General features: G+C 37.9%; 1 protein-coding gene across 1 annotated transcript in view; it reads left to right on the forward strand.

Moving 5' to 3' along the window:
• The window catches only part of ALG13 (ALG13 UDP-N-acetylglucosaminyltransferase subunit), a 72,464-nt gene that overhangs the window by 30,188 nt on the left and 23,331 nt on the right, over positions 1-18,945 (forward strand). The window contains 13 exon segments of the mRNA XM_023553903.2: positions 2,894-2,975; positions 3,155-3,317; positions 4,972-5,047; positions 6,311-6,419; positions 7,568-7,632; positions 7,968-8,068; positions 9,146-9,273; positions 10,044-10,290; positions 10,736-10,849; positions 11,041-11,197; positions 11,829-11,949; positions 15,503-15,535; positions 15,638-15,693. Of these exon segments, the coding sequence (XP_023409671.2) occupies positions 2,894-2,975; positions 3,155-3,317; positions 4,972-5,047; positions 6,311-6,419; positions 7,568-7,632; positions 7,968-8,068; positions 9,146-9,273; positions 10,044-10,290; positions 10,736-10,849; positions 11,041-11,197; positions 11,829-11,949; positions 15,503-15,535; positions 15,638-15,693 (1,452 nt within the window).

Consider the following 18,945-nt stretch of genomic DNA (forward strand, 5'->3'; position numbering starts at 1 on the left):
TATTGTTCTTTTCGGTTAATAAACTCTTAAATGCAAATACCCTTGTGGCAGGTGAAGCTTATCTCTTAACATTACTGTGAGTTACTTTAGTTGATACTTGCCTTCAGTACTTAGAAATGGATTATACTGATAGAGGTGGAATTGTGATTTTGAAAAAAGAGAAGAATGACAGACCTGGGCTCAGAAAATTTGATTATTGGGAGATGTTAGTCCAGGGTAGCAAAGGAAGGTAGAAAGAGGAGTGCTTAACATAATTTTCTGCCAAAGAAGCCTGTTGGCAACATCCTCCCATAAACCACAGAAAATTGACTATCTTTGGTGCCTCAGGTTGCTGATAGCAGAGATGGCTTCAAAACAAACCTAAAATCACTATAGATTTCCATCATTGTTATTCATAGTAGTCATTTTCTATAAAGTCACTGCAAGCACTGAATTAGTCAAATAATTTATTCAAAAGGTTGTCAATTTTACTGAATTAGTAAATACTGAACCATTGTTCCTAGGGCAAATAGTTTCCTGCAAGATTCTGGTGACATTTTCATCAACTAATATAAAAAAACCCAACAAAATAGTCAGCCTAGTTTTATCTATGTTTTTAGATACCTTATTTAATATACAGTGTCGATTCATTAACATTGAATTCATGGCCAACAGCACTATAACTCATGTCTGAACAAAGTTTATCTAACACATGTATTTTCTCCATCAGATATGTCACAGCTTTCTTGCACTTAGGAACACTAGACTTAAGCACTGTACTTTGGGGGACCATTTTAAACAGTGAAATTACCAACAGAAAGCACAAAAAATACAAAAAACATGGAACTTAAATAGACTGAAAAGGATACATGTTTATAGCAGACAAGAAAGCAGAGCATTACGTTGTTTGACTTCAGCTGGGAATGTGTGCATTGAGCGACTCAAACATTTTGCCACTCTGCATGAGTGACCAAGGAAGGTACTGGGAGTGTTGATTTGAGACTTAAAAATAAATTTTGCAAGTAGGCAAATTTGCAAATAGGGAATCCACAAAAATGAGGATTGACTGTATCCCTTACACAAGACAAAGGTTTTTGAACAAAAATTCAAAAATATTTTGGAGTAGTCATATAAGCAAATTTCATCACATGGAACCAGGGAGAATTTTTACTAAAATTTAGTTACAAAGAGAGAAAGCCTCCCTCTAGAGTTGATGCCCTGAATTTGGACTTTTAGCCTACTAGACTATAGGAAAATAAATTTCTCTTTGTTAAAGCCATCCACTTTGGTATTTCTGTTATAGCAGCACTAGGTGACTAAGACAGATTTTAACTAAACTCTTGAATTATTTCTCCCTTCAATTCAGTGAGTATTTGCTTCATGTTGTTAGGTGATGTCTTAGTTATCTAATGCTGCTGTAACAGAAATACCACAAGTGGATGGCTTTAACAAACAAATTTATTCTCTCACAGTCAAGGAGTCTAGAAGTCCTAATTCAGTGCATAGCTCCAGGGGAAGGCTTTCTTTATTTCTCTCTATTATTCTGGGGGAAGGTCCTTGTCATCAATCTTCCTCTGGTCTAGGAGCTTCTCAGCGCAGGGATCCCTAGTCCAAGGGACATGCTCCCCTCCCCGTTCTTCATTCTTGGTGGCATGAGGTCCCCTTCCTCTCTCCTTGATTTTCTCTTTTATATCTGAAAAGACATTGACTCAAGATACAGCTTAATCCTGTATATTGAGTCCTACCTCATTAACATAACTGCCTCTAATCCTGCCTCATTAACATCATAGAGACTAGGATTTAATAACACATAGAATAATTAGATCACAAAATGTTAGACAGCCACGTAATACTGGGAATCATGGCCTAGCCAAGTTGATGGACATTTTCGGGGGACGCAATTCAGTCTATAATACTGACTAAATTGTTTTTGAAGAAACTGAGGGTTGAAGGAAATCAGCTAAGAAGCTAACCTCTGATTTTTATAGCCATTTTGATGCTTTAATTCGTGGAGGAAGTCTCTTCTTCAGTATTGTTCTTATATAACTCCCCCCCCCAAAAAAAAAACAGGCCCACGGCTGTCGAGTCGATTCCAACTCATAGCGACCCTATAGGACAGAGTAGAACTGCCCCATAGAGTTTCCAAGGAGCGCCTGGCGGATTTGAACTGCCGACCTCCTCTTGGTTAGCAGCCGTAGCACTTAACCACTACGCCACCAGGGTTTCCATTGTTCTTATATAACATAACAATATATTGCTATTCAGTAAAATTGACAACCATTTGAATAAATTGAAGTCTCCCTGCCCCGCTCCCACCCCCACCCTTCACAGTCTGAGTCTATTTGACCTAATTTCTCTAGTCATTTTTTAATAGAATCTTTTGACTAATGTGGAAACCCTGGTGGCATAGTGGTTAAGTGCTATGGCTGCTAACCAAGAGGTCGGCAGTTCAAATCCACCAGGTGCTCCTTGGAAACTCCATGGGGCAGTTCTACTCTGTCCTATAGGGTAGCTATGAGTCGGAATCTACCCGACAGCAGTGGGTTTGATTTTTTTTGGTTTTTTGACTTCTGCTGTCAGTCTTTGTTATATTCACTCAGTTGATTTGTAAAAGTTCTCATTTTTGCAGATTTATAAATCAGGACTTGTATATTAATAGGAGTGTGATTGAGGTTCACAGTGTAGCCTTAATAGTGATTTTAATCTTGGCATTTAAAAGTTACTGTCAAGAAAACTTCTTTATGTGGTACAGTTTGTGTCTACCTATATTTAGATTTTAAAAAGCACTTTCTAAAAAGCAGGAAATTCATTTAGTTTATCAGTTTCTGTTAAACAGGGCAATTTCAAGTGCTTTCACGGATCTAAGATGTATAAAAATAACATTCACTTAATTTTTCTATGTGTTTCTCTTCAGATTCTACTCTGCTATTCAAGTAATGGTCATTATGATTCCGTGTACTCAAAACAATTTCAGTCAAGTGCAGCTGTTTGTCAGGGTATGTGAAGGCTTTGTAAATGTTTGCGTGTGATTTCAGTGAATTTGTTGCCAGCCTTTAAAGTGAGGAAACTACATTAAATAGATAAAATAGTTCTTTTAAAACTTTGTTGTTACCTACTGGGTTGTGGCTGTTTTCAAATTGTTACAAAAGAAAACATTGGCTGTTTTTTTCTTTAGCCGTATTATATGAAATTCTCTATAAAGATGTGTTTGTTGTGGATGAAGAAGAGTTGAGAACTGCAGTTGAATTGTTTCGAAGTGGTTCCAAGAAGAACAGAAATAATGCTCTGACTGGAAGTGAGGATGCCCATGTTGACTATAAGAGCTCAACTCAGGAAAGGTAATAAATGGAATGGGGGATGTCAACTATGTAATAATCACGTTCCACATTTTTGTGCATCATCATTTGAAAGTGGAAGGGGCCTGGCAAGTTTACGACTTAGATTACACACATACACGTATGTATAGGGATATGTATTTTTTAATTGGGGGAAGAGAAGCTTTACCGAAAAGGTATGTTTTATTGTGAGGGGCTCAGACTTTGGGAGGTATGTTCAAATTAGAATCTTTTTTTTTTTTTATTGCTAGAAGAGACCTTAGAACCATCTAATCCCGGTGATTCTTGAATTTTAGTTGTATGTGAATTACTCAAGGTGCTTGTTAGAAAGGCAAGTTCTTGAACCCACCTTCACAAAATTTGAGGTCAGGGTGGGGCCAGGAATCTGCCTTTTTAACAAGCACACCCAAGTATTCCGAAGTTGGTAGGCCATGGACCACACTTTGAGAAAAATCTGACTCTAAACCAGCACCATTAATTTGTAGATGGTAACCGAGGTTCAGAGTGGTTACTTGACACATAATCTAGCTAGCAGGAAAGAATCTTCCGGGCTAAGGGAAGTTTTAGGAGCTTCTGAGTGTCTGTCTTTGGCATACATAAGGAGTATAGATTGTGTACCTCTACAGAAGCAGTGATTATTGAGCATATCTAGTCAAAAACTTTGGTTTTAGATATAAAGTGGTCACTGTCTTATATTCTTTCTGATACCAAGTTTTTTCTGGGAACTCATATAGGCTTGATGTTGCTCAAGTGTTACCTTGTCTTTTTGTCTTGCATTTCTAATTTTTGGATGTTTAATGCTTGCAACTTTTTTGGTAAAAGCATTCTTTTTTTTAAGCTTATTTGAGGATGCAGGAATTGGCAACTGTATATCAAGGTAACAGTCGTTTCATTCTTCACTGGTTACTTGTCTTAAGGACTTCAGGATAATGGAAACTATTAACAGGAAGACAAGGTGTATTAGTTATCTAGTGCTACATAACAATATTACCACAAACAGTGGTTTAAAACAATATAATTATCACACAATTTCTTAGGAATTAGAGCATCAACTTAGCTGGATCTCACAAGTCTATAGTAAGGGTTGTTGGCCAGGACTGGGTCCTCATCTGGAGGTTTGACTGGGGAAAGATCCACTTTGCCGTTCACTTGATTCTTGCAACTGGAGGACTGAGTGCTCCCATTTTTTGACGACTGTTGGCCAGAGTCCTCCCTCACTCCTAGAGGCTGTTTATGGGGTTTATAAACATGGCTGCTTGCTTCCTCACAGTCAGCGGGGAGAGAGAGACAGGCAAGGGGGTCTAAATTCTTATGTAATGTAATCATGCACATCCTGTTGGTTTTTGTCATACTCTGTTGGTTAGAAGCAACCTCAGAGAAGCACCAGGGCATGAACACCAGGAGGGGGAGGTGGGGGGTCATAGGAACCATCTTAAGAGTTTGACTGCACAGGAGCTATGAAATATGGGAGATAACGTGCCAAGCGAATTATTGTACACACTTGTAAAAAGGAAGCATAAATCACAATACTGGGATAAAAAAGTATTTGCCTCACTTTTAGAGCTGAAGCTACTTTACCACTAGATGGTGGTATAGTTGTTAGACTTTAGCTACTGGATTTATATAAACCTCTTTGCTCTAAATTCTTTCAAATTAGGGCTGAAGAGGGGGGTGCCTGCTGCAATGCTGAAAATATACCAGAGGGGTACAATCAAGGAACAGAAGAAGCAAAGGTTTGAGTTTTTTTTTTTTTTTAAGAAAAAGATTTTTGATACTCTTGGATTGCAGCTTCATAACTTAAACTAGTTAAGGTTAGATGGTCCATTCTAATTATATGGGGGAAGTTTTTCATGTTTTCCTTTGTGGAAGGCTTTACCTGTCTGAAAATGTAAAATGTGTGTTTAATTTTCTCTGGATTCTTATTTAAATGGAATTGTAGGTCTTTCAAAGTAAACTTTAAACACTTGAGAAATTTCAGAAGCTCTTGTTTTTGAGTTAAAGTAATATTCCAACCGCAATAGATATTTAATTTATAATTGTCTTCTGAAGCTAAGACTTTTAATTTAAGACTGATTTTTACTCTTAAATTATATAACACTTATCTCTGTTCTGTTCAAAGAAACTAGGTGGTAATTGGTCTATTAAAATTGGAGAAACGAGAGAAATTTCACTGTCTGTATAGACCAAAAGCAAGTAGGTCAATATACAGACTTGCAGTTTGAGGCCGGAGTCCTGGTGACACAATGGTTAAGTGCTTGGCTGCTAACTGAGAGTTCAGCAGTGCAAGTCCTTCAGTGGCTCTGTGGAATAAAAGACCTGGCAGCCTGTTCCTGAAAAGATTAAAGCCTAGGAAAAACCCTATGGGGCAGTTCTGCTCTGTCGTATAGGGTCACTATGAGTCGGAGTTGATTCAACCACACAACAACAGTTTGAGGCTAGCTAATTAGGGTAAATACTATTATAGCAGTATCTATGTAATAAAATGCCCCAAATGTTGGTAATTTTGGAGAACGATATTGAATATAGTGAAATCTTAGGAAACCAGAAGAAACCTTTAGAAATCGTAACAAAATCTGACCAAAATGAAGTAAACTTTTCATATTTTTCCAGGCAATTTTAGGGCACAGGAGTACTTGGGTCTTCTTCTGCATATTAAGGTGGCACTTGTTGAATAGCACTGACTTGTCAGTCCTACTTTGTGTTGACGTTGGTTTATTAAAGATGTGTTCTGAGTTGTTAACTGGTCTAGACAGTATTTATCTTCTTGCTATCTAAAACCCTTTGGGTTATCTGCATTTTGCTTCTTTAGTCTCCTTGTTTTTAAGATACATAGTATAATTTATTGTGCCATTCATTTCTTGTTTTAACAGAAAAGGGAAAGGAGGCATATGTGTAGTTAAAAAAAAAAAAGGAAGAGGAGAACCATAATTCTTTCTTCTTTGGAAGGAAGACTTAAACAGGGTGGTGAGGTTGTGGCATGATTATTTTTGTTTTAGTCTCCAGAAAATCCATCAAAGATGCTCTTCCCATATAAGGTGCTCAAAGCCCTGGACCCAGAAATCTATCGTAATGTAGAATTTGATGTTTGGTTGGACAGCAGAAAAGGTAACGAACTATCAAAAGAATACTTAGAATCCTGACAGATCCAGGAGAGTAATTTTGAAAAATGTTTCTTACAAGAGAAATTTCCAATGTACTATTATAAAGGACAGCTTGGTACTTTTCATCTTACTCCACATATGATTTAAATCCAGAAAAAGAAAGAAATAGGTTTATGAGTGGGGAGGAATCTTTTATAGTCTGATGTTTGGAATTTTAGCTTTGCAAAGATCATATGCAGATAGCACTTAGGTAAAACCTTAAGAGTACCAGAAACTTTTAATGACTTAAATTTTAAAAGTTAAGACAGCCCTCATTGATTAAATGAATAGGTCAGGTGTGGGCAAACTATGGCCCTTGGACTAAATCTTTCCCATTACCTGTGTCAGAATGATCTGAGCGTTTTTAAGTGGCTGGAAAAACAGAATAGTGTATCATGACACATAAAAATTATATGAAATTAAAATTTCATTGTCTATAAATAAAGCTTTATTGGAACATAGCCACACTCATTTATATATCATAGTTGTGAAAGATTTCCATGGTCCACAAAGACTCTAAAATATTTACTATCTAGCCCTTTATAGAACAAGTTTGTTAACCCCTAAAATAACTGCTTCTCTCTCATTATAACTAAATTGATCAAAAAAAAAAATCAAAGTCAGCCTTAAAGTACTGTGTTCAAAATAACCGTAATGTTTCATATTCAACCCTTTGAATGTAGGTTAATCCAGGTATAAGTTAGAAATTGTGAACGAGGTTAAGACCTCGTGTACGGCATTAACTTGTTAAAAATAATTGGCTGCTTTGAAGAAACTGCATAGTGTTGCTTTCAAATTGTACCTTATTGATGTTTGACCAGTTCTAAGATTTCAACCTCATAAAAAAAAACAAAAAACCTCATAGTACCCAAATATTTGTGTTTCGAAGCACAGAGCTCTTCTGGCAGATATCCTTGAATTGATCACGGAAATAACCCATTGAGAGTGATGGAACAGTCCTTTGGGACTTCCCCTTCACCCCCCCCCAAATATTAGTGTACAGTGATAGCATCTTCAAAGGCACTGTGGTAAAAATAAGTTAGGAAGTTAAATGATGTAAAATAGGAAATGAACCAGTTCAGTTGAGCTTGAATCTTAATTTCTTTTTAATAGAACTTCAAAAATCTGATTATATGGAGTATGCTGGAAGACAGTACTATTTGGGAGACAAGTGTCAGGTTAGTTTCTTCTTTATAGAATCAGTAATTTGTTTCTCCAAGATTGTGGTTTTAGTCATATGAGTTCATCAATACTTATTGTAAAATGCTAGAAGAATTAAAAAAAAAATTTGTGTTAAATTTTAATTTCAAAGTTTTATGGTTAGATTTAAGGCAGGCAGTTTCAGTGTGCTGCCTCCATTGAACCAGGTTGGCAGTGTAGATATCAACTACTTTAAAAAGTAGACATTGAACTCCACTTGGGAAAAGTGGTATTTTTGTTGGGCAAAAGCCAGATCTGCTAGTAGACTTGAGACTAGATGTATTCATCCTTACTGTCTTTTCCCTGCTTTCAGGTTCGCTTGGAATCTGGTGGAAGATATTATAATGCTCACATTCAGGAAGTTGGAAGTGAAAACAATTCATTAACGGTCTTCATTGAAGAATTGGCAGAAAAGTAAGAATATAATAAATTGTTGAATTGCTATAATCTTTGACTTCTGATGCCTTTTCATAATATGAAATTGAGAATTACCAGGATGTAATAAGCACCAGAGGTATATCCTGGTATTGGCCTAAGTTGTAAGTTGACTTTTCTTGAATTGTAAATGCATGTGTTGAAGTGTCAAATCTCAATACAGGTATCACTTATGTATAGAAGTTCTTATAATAGGTTAGCTAGAACCTAGGATTTAAGTATTAAATCAAGTACAGCAGAATTGTGGTACAAAACTTTAATTGGAAAGCTGGTTTGCTGAGATCTACCATTATCAGCATAAACTATAGTTCAGTGGTTTTCAAACTTTAGCATGCACCAGAATTACCTTGAAGGCTTGTTAAAATACAGCTTGATGAACCCCATCCCCAGAGTTTCTTATTCAGTAAGTCTGAGATGGGGTCCAAGAACTTGCATTTCCAGTTTCCAGGTGATAACTGCTGCTGGTTCCCTTTGAGAACCACTAAACTATGCTGCTGTTGTAACAAACGACCCCAAAATACAAGCAGCTTTAACACAGAGTTCATTTGTCACTCATTTAGCAAGCACATCCATAGTGGATCAACAGTGGGGGATTCAGGCTGACAGAGGCTCTCTGTCTTGACACACGTTTCCACGCTCACAGGCAGGGGAAAAATTAGAACATGACAGACCATGTACTGGTTCTTAAGGCACATGTTCACATTTTATTGACCAAAATGGGTTACATAGCCAAGCCTGATGCCAGTGGGGTTCAAAAATAAAATTCTCTTCCAAGGAGGGGCAGCAAATATTTATGAACTAATATAGCTTATCACAGTGTTTCCCCTGAATGTGATACATGCTACAAACAACTGTGAAAGTAAACTGCTCTCTACAATCTGTACAAAAAAAAAAAAAAAAAAAAAAACTGAGTTTTCAAACCTAAAAACCTAAACAAGGAAGCTAGTATCCACAGATTAAATAGAATGCACTTACAAATGAAGCAAGAGGGTTGGGGGCATGTGTATCACATGAGAATTAAGTCTGTTACAGTGGCTTCATGTTGGTCCCTTTAAGGCATGTTGTTCCACTGGCTAACTTAAAGCCAGTTACTCAAGTGACACCTGTTCCAGCCTGGAATGTTATGTCCAATCGGAAAGGAAGAAGCTACCCAAAAATGCCCGGGGGCTATGTCCCAGAAGTAGGTTCGTATGCTGAAACTCTTTATTTATTTTTCTCTTCTCGTACTCCCTTTTACTTAAGTATGTTGTGCCTTTTTTTTTTTAGAGGTATGACGTAAGTCTTGTTCTACAGTGGAATTTCTCAACTTTAATACTATTGACATTTTGGGCTGCATAATTCTTATTGAGGGAGCTGACCTGTGCATTGTGGGAACTGATAATACGGAAATTCTTGCTAAATGAGTTTATCGGAAGTTTTGTATTCTCTGCTCACTAGGTGCCAGTAGAGTCCTCCAAGTTGTGACAACCAGAAATGTTTCCAGACATTGCTAAATGTGAACTGGGGATGGGGAATTGTCCCTGGTTAAGAATGATGTTTCTAGGGGACTTTGTGTAAACTTAAGCTGGAGCAAATTTTAGACTATAAAACTTGAGGGGAAAAATTTTCTCAAAGAATAGGAAAACACCTCACAGAAGCTGCCAGAGACATTAACAGGCATAATTTCTCAAAGGATAGTAACATAGGCAACTAGATGACTCTGGATGTTTTGATGACTAACACTGCCTATACTAAAGAGAGTTCTGCAGTATCTGTTGATGACAGAAATTACCTGCTGGTTTTGCCCTTCCGTATGGAAGATCTAGTACATCCTTTAAAAAAAAAAAAATCACCTCCTTGTATTTGATTTGTTCCTAAGAAGGAAATCTGAGAGGTTTAGGCAATTGTGGGGTTGGGGGCAGTGGACCTTTTGCTTTGGTTGTAAAGCTTACTTACTACTTCCCTTTCCTGAAAGGTATGTCAGAGATGGACATGAAGCAGCGGAAGAAGATGTTCAAGAAAGTTAGAGGGAAAGAGGTTTATATGACTATGGCTTACAGCAAGGGAGACCCTTTGCTCCCACCCAGGCTTCAGCACAATATGCATTATGGGCATGACTCTCCAATGAACTACTCACAGACAGCTGGCAATTTTATGCCAAATGAACATTTTCATCCTCAACATTCATCTCAGAGACAAGGTCGGGGATATGGGATGCCCAGGTAAGACTTAACTGACATTCAAGATAATCATGTCTCTGTTCAGACCTTAATAATTCCTGGACAGAATTATGGTAAAATTGAGAATTATCTCAGTAGTTTATTATTTTTTTTATAATCTCTGCTTGGAACTGATATATACTGAAATTCTTGTTACGTGAATTTATTTGTAGTTTTGTATTCACATAGTCTAGGGAAGTATGAAGTGGTTGGAGAGATACTAGAAGGTAGAATGCTATCAAGTATGAATGTCCATGTGATGTGTGGCACTGTTTCTATGCCTAATGGATATGCCTAATGCCAATATTGGGGAGAACAATGCTCTTTCTACCGATAAGGTATCTGGAAGTTGTTAGAAGGGTATGTCAATTCTATTTAACTGCAGAGACTGACTACTCAGGCACTAGTGAGTAAAGAGGTTTTTTTTGTTTTTGTTTTGTATTTTTAGGGATGCAGCTCGCTTCATGAACAGGTGCAACATGATGGGCCCTAAAGTTGGTTTCTACCCTGGCCCAGGTAAAAGGTGCTGTCAGAGCTATGATAACTTCTCTTATAGATCTCGGTAAGTGAATTTTAAGTGTTGACAGTCAGAGAAAAATGGTGAATCTGGTTTTATTGCTTAGCAACAAATATATGGGCTGATTTAAAAGAGAGGTCATTTTTGGTATGTTTGAACTGTTATTTAATAATTAGAAACAAGTTACTTCCATCTTTTATCATTTTTTCCTCTTGTAATTCTCTAAACTACTTAAGTTCTTTTAGACGAAGTCATCGTCAGATGCATAGCATGAATAAGGAATGCCAGTATGGCTTTACCCCAGAGAATGGACAGATGCCCAGGGGCTTGGAAGAAACTGTTACTTTCTATGCACTTGAAGAAGGAGATGAGACTGCTTATCCAACTTTACCTGTAAGTGGGTCAAAGCTTTATTCAAAAAGCTACCTACTTTTATTTTTTTTTAAAGTAAAAGCAATGTGGATAAATTTTATTTTATTTATTTTTTTAGCAACCAACCAAAAAAAGCCCCTTCTGGAAAACACGAGTTTTTATTTTTGAGCTTTTAAAGAACAGGAGAAGTTTTGTTTTAGTTTTTGTTAGGTAAGAGGGTGGAGGTAGACAAACCAAACCCATTGCCGTTGAGTTGAGCCCAACTCATGGTGACCCCCCGTGTTACGGAGTAGAACTACTTCATAGGGTTTTTTTTTGGCTGTAATCTTACTGAAGCAGCTACCAAGCCTTTCCTTCACGGTACCACAGCATGGTTTTGAACTGCCAACCTTTAGGTTACTAGCGAAGTGCAAACCATTTGCTCTACCCAGGGTCCTATATAGAGTAGATTAATATTTTCTGTTTTCTTGTTACTTATTCACCTATTATTTAGATTCAAAAATTTACTATGTAAACTTAAAGAATTCTCTTAAAACAGCAGCTTACATTCTTAGTCACTAGTCTCTTCAGTCAGCTTTCAAAATATTCCTCTAGCTTGTTTTTCTGGCTGTATAGGGAGAACTGCATGCGTAAGTTTGTTTCTTTGGTACAGAATCACGGAGGCCCCACTACGATGGTTCCTGCTGTTTCAGGATACTGTGTCACAAGGCGGGGACATAGCTCAGACAAACAAACTTTGAATTCAGAGGAAGGCGATGGCCAGAGTGACAATGGTGAGTCAACTACAGTTAAATATTTTTTTTAAAGATGATTCTTGTGGCATTAGTACATCAGATTGTGAAGTAAACCAAAGACTTGGTTTGGGGTTCTCACTCTGTTCCGGTAGCTTGTGTTGAAAAAGTTATCAGTTCTTTGAGACTAAAAGGACCCTGGTGGTCATGGCCCCCAGACCTTCTGTTGGCCCAGGACAGGAACCATTCCCAAAGCCAACTCTTCAGACAGGGATTGGACTGGACAATGGGATGGAGAGGGATGCTGGTGAGGAGTGAGCTTCTTGGATCAGGTGGACACTTGAGACTATGTTGGCATCTCCTCCCTGGAGGGGAGATGAGAGGGTAGATGGGGTTAGAAGCTGGCAAAATGGACATGAAAAGAGAGTGGAGGGAGGGAGGGGGCTGTCTCATTAGGGGGAGAGCATCTAGGAGTATATAGCAAGGTGTGTGTAAATTTTTATGAGAGACTGAGTTGATTTGTAAACTTGCATTTAAAGCACAATAAAAGTTAAAAAAAAAAAGAAAGAAAATACATAGAAACCAAAGATTATTAATGGTTACCAGAGGTAGGAGGGAGGGGAAAGGGGGAAGTTTTAGTTTTGGGGGCGCTGAGTGTACGTTAATGGTGGTGGAATGTTTTGGATGAGGATAGCAGTAATGGTGACATAATATGAAAAATGTAATCAGTGTCATTGAGTTGTAAATATTGCAGTTGTTGTGTTGGCAGATGTTTTGGTATGTATGTTTTCACCACAATTGAAAAAAAGGTTATCAGTTCTTGTCTCAGTGTTTGCTAGGTTTTTGAGGATGTCTTGGTATTTCAGGAGGGAAGACTCCTAATTTGGTAGGCCACTACATTGTTATAACTTATTTTCAGCTCTCTACATAGGTCTTTAAGGAGCCCTGCTTGCACAATGGTTAAGCACCCGGCTGCTAACTGAAAAGGTCAATGGTTCAAACCCACTAGCAGCTCTGTAGGAGAAAAGATTTGGTGATTACAGCTTAGGAAACCCTGTTGGGCATTTCTACTCTCCTACAGGGTCATACTACAGTCAGAATCAACTTGGCGGCATGTAAGAACAACAACATAGGTCTTTAATGACAAACATTTTCTATCATATGAAAGTGATTTTTTGGTTTGGTAAGATTTCAGTACGAAGACTCTATTCCTTATTCCACAAGAAACCAAACCCATTGTCTGCCTTGGGCATTGTGCTCTTTTAAGAACTATCAGATGGACAACAGCAACTTGGAACGATTAGATTGGAAACTTTTAGAGGGTGGCGAGTTTATGTTAATGAGGGAGGAACAACTCAGAAAAGGAGGGTGAGAATGGTTGCACAACTTGAAGAATGTAATCCTGTGTCACTGAATTGTGCATGTAGAAACTGTTGAATTGGTGTATGTTCTATGTATATTCTCAATGCCAACAACAGCAGCAATAACAAAACCAAACCCATTGCCATTGAATTAGTTTCTTCTAACTCATAGCCACCTTATACAAAAACAACCCAAAAAACCAAACCCGTTGCTGTCGAGTTGATTCCAACTCATAGCAACCCTATAGGACAGAGTAGAACTGCCACATCCGTGGAGTGGCCCGTGGGTTTGAGCCACCACTCTTTTGGTTAGCAGCTGAGGGCTTAACCACTGCGCCACCAGTTGTCTTCACCATTTTTGTGACTATTTTAGGCTTTTTATTTGACTAAGCTATTATTTTACAATATTTCTATAAGTTCTTTTCCCAAAGAACCTACTTGGCCTATAAATGTTACTAGTTATTGAATTCTGTGTGCCAGTCACTGAACTAGGTACTTAAAATTTAATATAATCCTTACAATGTACCTCTGAGGAATGTAGTATGACTATTTTATATATGAGAAAATTGAGGTTCAGTGTCCAAGGGCATACCCTTGATAAGAGGCAGAGAGAGAATTTTTTTTATAATAGCTTTATTGAGATATAATTCACATACCATTTAATTCACCCGTTTAAAATGTACAGTTCAGTGGCTTTTAATATATTCATGGAGTTCTGCAATTGTCACCACAGTCAATTTAGAATATATTCTCATCACACCAAAAAGAAACCCTATGCCCATTAGCAGTCACTCCCCATTTTCCCCCAACCCCTCTCACCTCCAGCCCTAGGCAACCACTAATATACTTTCTGTCTCTGACAATTTTACTATTTTGTACATTTCCTATAAATGGAATCATATAGTATCTGTTCCTTTATGACTGGCAGAGATAGAATTTGAACCCAGCTTGTCTGACTCTGAAGCATATATATATATATGTCCTTGAGACTTGTATTGCTTCCCACCTTGGGGTGGGTGGGTGGGTGGATGGGTGTGTGTGTGTTTTACCATTTTACTGTAAAATGATATACGTAATCTAAAACAATTGTGGAGGAATTGGGTGTCTTAAGGTGACTTTTGTGATCTGTTCGATTTACCTGTCAGGTTCCTTATTTCCTCGTGATACTCTTTCTGCTGCTTATGTAGAAGAAAATGAGTATTTCTGTGAACTTAAGACAAAAAAAATCTAGCACAAGAATGATCTGTGAAGACTATATATGCATGTGTGCATGCATGTACTTAAGGAAGCTTACTCTGTTCTTTTATTTACCATAACCCTTTTGTCTTTTAGAAGGAAAAGCTATCCTATGGATAGCTGCAGATGTGCTGCTCACCTGTAGGGGCATATTTGAAGCAGCCACATCTTTGTTCTCACTTTTAATCCTATTGTCTAGAGGGATTGCATGCATGTGTGTTTAAGAATCTAATCCAGTTTTGACCTGTGGGGTTTTATTTTGTGGAAAATTGTCCAACTGAGAGTTGAGTTTCTCTGCATTTTCAATGATACATAAGTCTTAAAGTTGCTACAGTCCACTGAGCCATCCTTCAAGGACAAACATTGATTTAAAATGTATTACTTACCTGAAACAGGCTGAAAAACAGATGAGGCATGACATATCCCTTTACTGTCCACCTAAGCAAACTACGGGTTATACTCAGATTACTTTATGGTTACCATTTGAGTGTTTACTATGTGTCAGGCACTGTTCTAAGTGCTTTTCACATGTATTAACTCCTTTAATCCCCTTCAGAAATCCTTGTGAGCTAGCTACTGTTATCCCCATGTTACAGTGAAGAAATTGAGGCACAACGATTAAATAACCTGCTTAAAATCATATAATCAGGATTCATACCTAGGCAGTTCTACCTCCAGAGCCTGCATGTCTTTCGTCACTATACTGCCTCGCTGGAAAGATTGAACACAGCTGGGTTTGTCACCTCTGCCTGTATCACCTCTGCCTGAGCTAGTAAGAAGTAAGGGAATTTTCAGGGGAGTAATTTGTTATTTTTATAGACAATCTCTGACTTCAATATTTGATGATCAGTGTGAAAGCCCAAATCACTTGTTTCAAGGATGTATACGTTTTAGTTTTGAATGCATAGCCATAAAACTTGAGAACAAGCAGGTGCTGGCCATTTCCATCTGCTGAGCTGGAAAGACTTATATAAACAAACTTCTGTCTTTTTTCCTAGGGGGATACCGTGAAGAATATATTTATCCTTCAGGTCAGTGAGATCTAGTTATAATCTGACATTCACCATTATTTATAGAATTCCAAACTATAAAATAATGCTCATTTTTTACTTTACTTTGGCTTTATCCTCTAGAGTCAGACTATGAAACGTCAGGTGTTTATAGCACAACTGAATCTACAGCAAACTTGGTAGGTATTTAATAATAATAGCAAACGTACCTCCTACTATGTACTAGGGCACTGTTCTAAGAGCTATACATATAAAAAAATTTTTTTAAACATATTTAAATCACAACAACACTTTGAGGCAATTAGTATCATCATTTTGTAAGATGAAGAAATTGAGGCACAGAAATAAAGTGATTCATCCAAGATCATACCCCTATTCTGAAATTAAGCTGTTTTTAGAGATAGTCCTAATATGTATACTGTCTCTTATGCCTCTAAGAGAAGATTCTGACTTTTTTTTTGTTACAACTTTTCTGTCTGTCAGTAAAAGAAAAGCCGGTAAATATAACAAAAGCTTACTGCTCACGTATACTACATGTCCAGTGGAGGTTTGCAGGAGGGCTCTCCTCAGGGATTCGGGCTGATGGAAGCTCCATCCATGATTGCCAAGGCAGGAAATAAAAGGTGGTGAATGGTGCACTGCCCTTAAAGCTTCTACCAGCAGATGACACATGTCACTTCCACTTCATTGGCCAGAGTAGATACCACCAAAGAGTCTAAGTTGGAAATATTTTAATAACACTAATGACTCCACTCACTCTCCTTCCCACAGGCAAAATATTTGCTTCCTCCCTAAGGGAGGTAGTCCAGAAGTCTCATTCAGTATAATCAACTGAAAGCCCAGGATTTCTGGGTGATATATAGTACTCCCTGTATTGGGTACAGCTGTGGCTTTTCTTCATCTGGATTCCTAAAACCAAAAATTACAAAGTTATCTCCCCCCACCCCATTTGCAGTGTGCAGCAAGGATTTAAAAACCAGTAAAAATTCTTACTCGGAAAGAGGGAAAATGGGAGAATCACAGTTACTGGCCTGTATCAGTTCCGAAATCACGATGGAGTGGACGTTGGGAGGGCCACCAACCTAGGCATGGGGGCTGTTTCTTGATTATGCTTAAATCCTTTTCCTTGGAGGGGCTTTTAGGAGGGGCTCCCCAGTTCATTGTTTTCTGGGGCTCTTGATTATTCCAAGGCCCTTTCTTCTTTGTCCATATCTGAACTGTAAGCATTGGAGGATAATCCTTCCTTGACAGCTGAGGACCTTTTTCAGCCTGCTTCCTGCTCAGAAAAGACTGGGGGCCTGAGGGTCATTTTATCTCAGGGATGCTTTTAGTTCTGACTCATAGTTTCTTTGTATGACTGACTAATTTATGCTTCCTCTGTTTGATTCCTATTAGTTCCATGTATCAATAGCCATAACAATTTTTTATAGATACACTACTTAGATTTGCTATAATTCTTTGCGTTTTTATCCCTTTGTCTCTCTCTACATGATTGCCAGTAACTTGAGCTTTTCAGACATTGAGGGGAGAGCCATACCTTTGGATGCTTTTCCATGAGCCAGTTTATCCAAGTGAAAGGGTTTACTGGATGTTTTATATCCTTAGTTGGACTCTTGCTTTGAGACATCCTAATATATTCAGAGATTTTAGCAGTGATTTGATTCTTGTTGCAAGACTGCATTTTAACTGGTATTTGTTGGTCAAAGCATTTATTAATTTAATCTTTTATAGTATGGGGTTGAAGCAGTTGCCTCTTCAATCCTGCAAGTTACTGTGTTCATGAACTCTCTTTATATCCTTTTATTCCTGCCTGCAGACTGCTAATTTTCTACACATATGTCTTTTCTTAAAATACATTGCTAAACTCTGCCAACAGTAATCAGCATACACGGAATTAGCACTCTTTTTCCAAACCTTTTCTCCTAAGAGCTACAAGTTCATAATCTTCCCAAGTTAGGTTTTTGTTTTTGCAGCACCCTATTTCTAGTTGCCAATTTGTTTTAGTTAAGCTAAGCTATGCTGCAGTAATACCCCCCCATCCCAATAGTCTCAGCAGTTTAACACAGGAAAAGTTTTTGCTAGCGTTTTATGTTCAATGTAGGTTGGTAGGGGGCTTTTTTTCATTGTAGTCTCTCAGGGACCCAGGCTGATGGACACGTGCTTTCATAATCACCTTGGCATGGATATTGATAGCAGGGAAGTTGAACACTACCTCTTTAACATTTCTGCTCATATTTCATTGGCCAACACAAGTCACATGGCTATATCTATCTTTAAATGGGACCCAAAAAAAAAAAAAAAAAACCAAACCCGTTGCCTTTGAGTCGATTCCGACTCATAGCGACCTTATAGGACAGAGTAGAACTGCCCCGTAGAGTTTTCGAGGAGCGCCTGGTGGATTCGAACCGCTGACCTTTTGCTAAGCAGCCATTGCACTAAACTACTACACCACCTTAAATGGGACAGGGAAGGGCAGTCCTACCATCTGTTCAGAAAGAGAACTGGAATATTTGTGAAGAGGTTGAATAACTACCCTTATTCTCTGATTATGTTTAATCTTAACTTTGGCAGCTTTGTGTACTAAATTTTTGCTTTTACATTTTAGGTATAACATTTTAGGAAGGAAAACAAAGCTGGAATATCAAATTCTCTTCTCCTTCTTTCACCCTCTCTTACTTTGACCCATTTTTTCTATTTTCTCTCTCATCTCACCATTAATGTTCTCATATCACATTTTTTTTTTTTTGCAATATCTGCTGAAGTAAAAAGCAAGTAAGAATCTCGCCAGTACGGATGACAGAAATAGACACTTTGTTTCCTTTTGTCCCTGTAATCTCACTTATCACTTGCCAATGCAAGGCTTAAGGATTTCTAGGCACAAAGCCTTCTAAGAAACCATATACATATGTCCATACTTCTTACCTCAGTGGCCAAATCTCAACCTAATCATCCTCTAGAACTGTTTAGCATTCCCACTGGGCCTTAGCCAGGGAAAATGTTCCCTTTTAGGCAGGTGCTTTGGCTGTACTTGAACAGAAACTTTTGAAACATGTCATCTTAAATCCATGTTGAGTGGGGCTCATCTTTGTTACAATTTGGTTCCTCTTGCTGTCGCCTGTGATTACTTTCTGATTCTGTGTTCTTTTCAATATTACCAATTTCTGTTAAGAGTTTTTGCTACCATGACAGTCTGTCATGCATAAGTCTCAGACTTTTGGAATAGTTTTTATTTAGGCAAGTCTGAGTTTTTCAGAATCATTTTTACTTTCATAAAGACAAGGTCATGAGTCAGAGGGGAATACTATTTAGATCTCACTACTTACAATACTTCCTGCTTTAGATAGGTTACATCATGAATAATAGGCAGCTGAACAACCAGTTTATCAGGCCTGGTTCCAAGCTACATCCTTGGTTGAAATGCTTTGTTTTCA

This window comes from Loxodonta africana, chromosome X (assembly GCF_030014295.1).
Source record: "Loxodonta africana isolate mLoxAfr1 chromosome X, mLoxAfr1.hap2, whole genome shotgun sequence".
NCBI classification, from domain to species: domain Eukaryota; kingdom Metazoa; phylum Chordata; class Mammalia; order Proboscidea; family Elephantidae; genus Loxodonta; species Loxodonta africana.